The 6,254-nt window shown below is 39.4% G+C and overlaps 1 protein-coding gene across 1 annotated transcript; it reads right to left on the reverse strand.

Annotated features, from left to right (window-relative positions):
* Nucleotides 1-319: 319 nt before the first annotated feature.
* On the reverse strand, nucleotides 320-1,605 carry LOC105191809 (stearoyl-CoA desaturase 5). The gene is made up of 3 exons (XM_011155468.2): nucleotides 1,281-1,605; nucleotides 1,012-1,142; nucleotides 320-896 (listed from the first exon to the last, which is right to left on the reverse strand). The coding sequence occupies exons 1-3, from the start codon at nucleotides 1,603-1,605 to the stop codon at nucleotides 612-614; spliced, it is 741 nt and encodes a 246-aa protein (XP_011153770.2). The 3' UTR covers nucleotides 320-611.
* Nucleotides 1,606-6,254: the final 4,649 nt, after the last annotated feature.

The following is a 6,254-nucleotide window of genomic DNA, read 5'->3' on the forward strand; positions in this document are numbered from 1 at the left end:
TCACCAAAATAACCAATTATTAACCATTTCTCACATTTTACAACTTTATATTCAACTGTGAAAATTGTAAATATTTTTTAGCACTTTGTCCATCGCAACTATCAACTGATTACAAGTTTAAAATAATACTTGAAATGTATATCTTTATTCATTCAAAATACAATAAAAGTCGCAATATGTTTGTTTATTCATTATTATCTAACTGTGTTTTATAATTTAATTTAATCGAATTTAACTTTTCTCAACTTCTTCCGTGACTTCTTTTAACTTATCATCTATTTCATCAATTCTGAAGTCTATGATATATCGAGCTAGAAATTTTTTAACTATCTTTTGTTATTTCATATCTTTGAATAACTCGCTTTTATACTATCCAAAATATGGCGGTAGGTCACATGTCTAAGTAACACAAACATCAAAGGTTCCGACTTTACTGTCGTAACTGTGTATGGTTAAACTGTGTCTACGTCAAAGTGAAGGAAAAAGAAACTCTAGTTTTGTGTACCGTGGCCGCTGTCATGTATAGTTGTTGGGATTGCATCGGTTACGTGGGACAAATTTTCCAAAGCCGTTCATCAAGTTGATTGATGCAAGAACAAGCTAACTGCGAACTAAATTTGCCTGCTCAGGAAGTATGTGGCAACAAAACTGTACACAACATGCGGTAAAGCAGTCGCGATAGAGAGTAGAACAATAATGTTATATTTATTTAAAATCCGTGAAATATCATTATCATCGATTTGTTGACCTTTTTTGATAACCTCTGGATGCTTTTTTACCATCAACCACCCGACATGAGAGAAGAAGAATCCCCGATTGCTGTTGTGTGGATCTGCATTTGTTTCCGTGAATTTGTGGTGTGTTCGATGATCTCGGACCCAATTGCGGATAGAGATCTAAGCAAGAAAACTGTCGTAAGTAAAATATTATTTCGTTTTATTTCTATTACGTCTACTATTTCCTCTTTCACTTTTTCTGTACAGCGCTAAATTTAGACAGCTATATGTTTACCTGGTCAGCTGTAATATAGCAAAAGACAAGTATGATCCTAAGTAGCAATTTTGCTTTGAAAGTTCGATGTGTCCAGTAACGATGAGCACCAGCGGTAAAGCCCATCGCTTGAATTACGCGAATCAAGATATCTTGAAGTAAAATACATCGAATGTATTAATTATCATTAATTCTACGCAATGAAATTCTACGTAATGTAGTCAACATTCTATCTAGCTATTGTCTCACACGTAAAGATCGAAGCGTCTCATCTCCTAAATTGTACTTACACCAAAAGACTGTCCTGATATCTATTGTAAAGTCGATAGTGACGAGACTGTACAATGCACATAAGTGTACAAAACTTATTGTTGCAACATTGCGCCACTTCACATTTGGTAGATAATTTATCCATTCTTCAATCGCTGAGTGCGAACTATTTCCTCTGTACGTAACATGTTTATTGTCTATTTCTGACGTAGCCGAAGGAGCTTTCTCTTGTATTCCAACACTGGCGTTCAAAGTGTTGGATGTCATCATAAGCTTGTCTTGCCGTCTTTGCTGGGATGCCACTATCGTTTCCTGCTTAATAATCAATAAATTTATCCGCTTCATAACGGGAATTGCATGTAGGTGATATTGTTTTGTATGTTTTATTATTTATAGAATTTATTTCAAGCTTGTATTGGTATTCAAGCTTATAATGACCGAAAATCGGTAACATTTTTTCTACACATTCACTTACAGTTTATTTTATTAATAACGTTGCTTATTCCTTGGTAATGATGCCAAAGACGGAATTACATTTTTTAAACAGATTATGCTAAATTTAACTATTCTCTAACATTAAATTAAAAGAAATTGATGGGTGGCACGTATAATAATATGATTGATCTTAGTTAGCATGTCAAATAATTATCTTATAGAATGATAAACCTATTATGCCATTATATATTTCTGAATACATTCCGTCATCATGTCATATGTTATATTCTATCGCATAGTGTTAATATTATTATCAATTGCAATAATATTAACAAAATATTGTCGTGTAGGAAATTCATAATAGGTTTCTGCACTATTTATTCTTCGAAAATTAATTTCAGAAGAAAACCGTTGCCACTCTAAGCTTCTAATATTTTATATTTATTGCTTATTAGATTTGTAGTTGAAAAAAATGTGCAAACGGATATAATGACCCAAGAGTTGACAATGAGTGTTCTTGAAAATAAATGGCAAATTTCTTATTCATGGAAGTGGAATCGGATCGTTCCCGTCTCTTTTATAACGTACTTACTATCGTTATTCGTATCGTCACATTTGTACCTCTTATTGCTTGTGTGGTGCTCCTGAAGTTTCAAGAAGTATGTCGAAAGACGAACTGCCGTTGTACGACTGGCTTAGCGATAGAATATATACTGCATTTGTTAATATATAGAAGTCATATTCAATTTTGTAAATATATTCTTTAGATGTGTTGACAAGCAGTGATTGATTTTCCTTACTTGGCAATAATTGAATATACAGGATGTCCCATTTTAAAGGATCCATTCAAATATCTCAGAAATATTATGTTCGAAAAATGTTTCAGCTGTTGAACAAACTGCATTCGATCGTAAATATGCGGTGAAGCAGCCGCGATAAAGAATACAACAATAGCGTCGCATTTATTTAAGATCCGTGAAATATCATTATTTCCACTTTATTGCGCTCTCGTTTCGTCGAGACAAATACATATTTGTTAACATATTTGCAGGTTCTGTTAGAAATGTAATGCAGTTTTCGTGCAATTACTGAACGAAATTCAGATGTAACGTGTTTCCTGCAGTTACTGCGTACGAAAATGCGCGAAATCTGAACCCATTCAGTGAGTGCAAAGAGAACTGTAAGTTGTAAATCCTAAATTTTTATCAATTTCAATGGCAAATACATAAATACAAAAATTATTTATATTTATATAATTTGAAATATAAATATTGTGTATACATAAGTATAAGATTAAAATTTCGTTTGGTTGTCTGATGTGCACATTAAAACAGAGTTTGATGTCTCGTAAATTTTTTTCTGTTTGAGGACACGGATCAAATAATAGTTATACAATAATATGAGGCAGCAGAAATTTTCAAGATCAGATTTTCAAGAGATTAGAATTAGGAGTAACAATAATTAATAACTCGCTCTTCTAATCGATTATTGAATTTTGCTTCTGCTTGCTCAACATTTATGTCCGAAATTTATTACAATGTCTTTTATTCGTGAAACCATTGCGATGTTATAGTATTAAACTTGCCTCGGCTCACGTGTGCTATTTTGCTCATTAGGTTGCATGAAACATGCCTAACTGTCTCCACAACTACATCTGTTTCACTAAAAGCGCTTAGTATCGTTCAGTCATCGCCATTCAGGGACAATTCGATTTGACTGTGATGAACTTTTCGATGATGCGCGAGAAAATCTGCTTTCGCATTATGTATCTGGAACGCGAACGTTATTTTTCATATATTGCATGTGTGTATACATGCGTGAACATTATCGATTATGCATGCCAGTCGTGACGTGGCAGGCGTGACAAACAATTACCAAAGTAGAATTATCCACTTCAGTTACTGCTTCAATTCTGTGTATATTTTCTTAAGTACTACGCAAAGGCAAATACACACACACACACACACACACACATACACACGCGCGCGCGCACACATAGATATACACAAATTTTAAACGAGTGAATGATAAAGACGCTATTCGTCAGTCAGTAGTTCGAATTGTAACTTTATCTCAATTAACCTTGTGATGTTCATGACGTCGCGATATTTCACTCATTACTTCGCGTAATGGGGTTAATTTTCGGCTAAGTCTCTGTCGCGCATCCACGTCAAAGCGAAGGAAAGGGCAACTCTGGCTTTGTGTACTGTGGTCGCTGTCAGGTACGATTGTTGCGACTGCACCGGATACATGGAATGCATTTTCCAAAGCCGTTCATCAAGTCGATCGATATAAGAACAAGCTAACCGCGAACTAAATTTGCCTGTTCAGGAAGTATGTGGTTCGAGCGAACTGCACACGATCGTAAACATGCGGTGAAGCAGCCGCGATAAAGAGTACAACAATAACGTCACAATAACGTTTATTTAAGATCCGTGAAATATCATTATTTCCAGCGCTGCGCTGGAAATGCGCTCTCGTCGTTTCTCTCCAATCTTTTTCCTTCTTTTTGCGGTTGCCCTTTTGATACTTTTCACTTGCGGGATGCAATAACACCGCGAGATCCCGTTGACGTTTAATATAAAAATTACATAATCGGGCACTAATGACGCGCAGTTTTAATTTATATTGTTATGTATTAGCACGTGAGCATATTAATAAAGATTGCGACAGTTGGGCAAAGACAAAGTGTGAGATTCGGATTGATCTGTTTTTAACTCCATAACTCCAGCTGCCTCGTCTAATCGCTCGTGCAGTCTCCTATTGTACTTCCGCTCCGCATTCGCCAAGGTTGGTTTCCAGTTTAGCTTATCCGTATCAGGGAATCCCGTGACGCAAACTCACCTCGGACGCGAACCGCGGAGTGTCGTCGGATTAATCAGCGGCTCAATATGTCGCAACATTCGGAAGACAGAAAAAGCAGACAGAAGAAGACGCGGCTGCGTAGAGAAATGCGTAAGTTCTTTGCGACTCGTCGCTCGCGGTTATCGCACCATTTGCAGTTCAATATAAAAAAACTTACGCCATAGCTTGATAATGACGAAACTTATCGTGACGAACACATATACGGTCGCCTGACCGTTCTCACGATGTTTCCACAGCGTGATGAACAACTTTGAATCACCGCTGCGACCAGCCAGCTGCCGTCAGTGGAGGAAGATGAGCGGCACCTATCGCTTGAGAAAAATCCGTCTCCAAGGTGTACATATCGTCGGATTAACAACGTAACAGTTGTTACGCTAGACACGTCGGTCACCTCACGACGAGACGAGAATTCCGAGGTTCGCTTCGTAGGACGCGATTTCATTGACGGCGAATCAATCGCCGTCAATCTCCTCGTGTTTTCCAATTATGCACGTTACATTTAGCTCTCGTGTCGTTGCGTGACGCCGAAACAAAGTGAAATATATTTCCGCTGATATACACGCCAGACATGAGCGGTTTATTGTCATTGGGACGGGAATACTTCCTGGCGAATAATTAATGTAATCGATAAATCTCTTTGTTTTATTTATAGGTCAGCTGTCGAGTCGCGATCCAGCCTTAGTCAAACCTGAAACATTAAGTTGGTATTAATCGCGCGGGCGATATGGAGAATCTTTCCGAATACGATATGTTCTCCCGGCTAATTGTATTTGTTATATTAGGTGCTAAAAGAGCGGGAAAGAAGAGAAAATTGCATTTGAAGCTTCCGCCGTGCGAAATGAATTTGCACAAGGCAATCTTTTGATCGCGCCCGACGCATCTGGATAATCGAGCGTCGGCATAATGGATAATCCCGGATAATCGGGGACAGTATATTAATGATATTACACTGGACATGTCCCGAGGAATATTAGCAATTTAGCGCGGAATAAGCGAAGAATCCGTGAAATCTCGACACTCGACGTTTACCTCGAATGCTCGTTCGAGAAAACCGAAAAAAAAAAGGAACAGGAAAAAAAGCGCCTGGACGGTCCCGCAGCCGACTGTATGTAGAACGCAGTATGTAGAACATCGAATTGACGAGCGATATAAAACAAGCACCTTTTGCGCGTCGCGTTCCAGAGGCCCATTGTTAATTGAAATATTTTCGCGGCGCCGCGCGAGCCGCTCGTGTGATCACGGCGAGAAGTAGGTGAATTGATAATAACTCCATGAGAAACGATTCATCCCCCTGCACGGGCATCGAAGGGTGCCGAACGCTCCTGCGCACGCGTCCGTCGGAACGGGGTTGACTACGACGACGACGACGACGACGACGACGACGACGGTGCACGGCGTCGCGACGCTCACGGCGCTCACTTGAATCCTCGCCGCGTGTTCGTCGGGCGATTCGTCTTGAAAGAGAGCGTGTGCTCGACGTGAACGACGGGTCGAAGAGACGTTTTCTCAGTCCGGACCGGGAAGTCCGGCCGGCTCGCGATTGTCGATCGCGGATCGACGTCTCGTCGAGGATCCGACGTCGATCCCGATCCTGCGTCCGATTTCTGCACGCGCACGTGACTTCCGTTCTCCCTCTCTCCCTCTCTCTCTCTCTCTCTCTCCCCCTCTCTCTCTCTCTCTCTCTTTCTCTTTCT

This window comes from Harpegnathos saltator, unplaced genomic scaffold (assembly GCF_003227715.2).
Source record: "Harpegnathos saltator strain DR-91 unplaced genomic scaffold, Hsal_v8.6 scaffold16, whole genome shotgun sequence".
NCBI classification, from domain to species: domain Eukaryota; kingdom Metazoa; phylum Arthropoda; class Insecta; order Hymenoptera; family Formicidae; genus Harpegnathos; species Harpegnathos saltator.

Bases quoted from the DNA above. Each gene is read 5' to 3' on its own strand.
- LOC105191809 (XM_011155468.2), bottom strand. From the start codon at position 1,605: ATGAAGCGGATAAATTTATTGATTATTAAGCAGGAAACGATAGTGGCA. The intron at 1,143-1,280 runs GTAAGTACAATT...TTTTACTTCAAG, and splicing joins TATCAGGACAGTCTTTTGGT to ATATCTTGATTCGCGTAATT. The intron at 897-1,011 runs GTAAACATATAG...TTTCTTGCTTAG, and splicing joins GCTATATTACAGCTGACCAG to ATCTCTATCCGCAATTGGGT.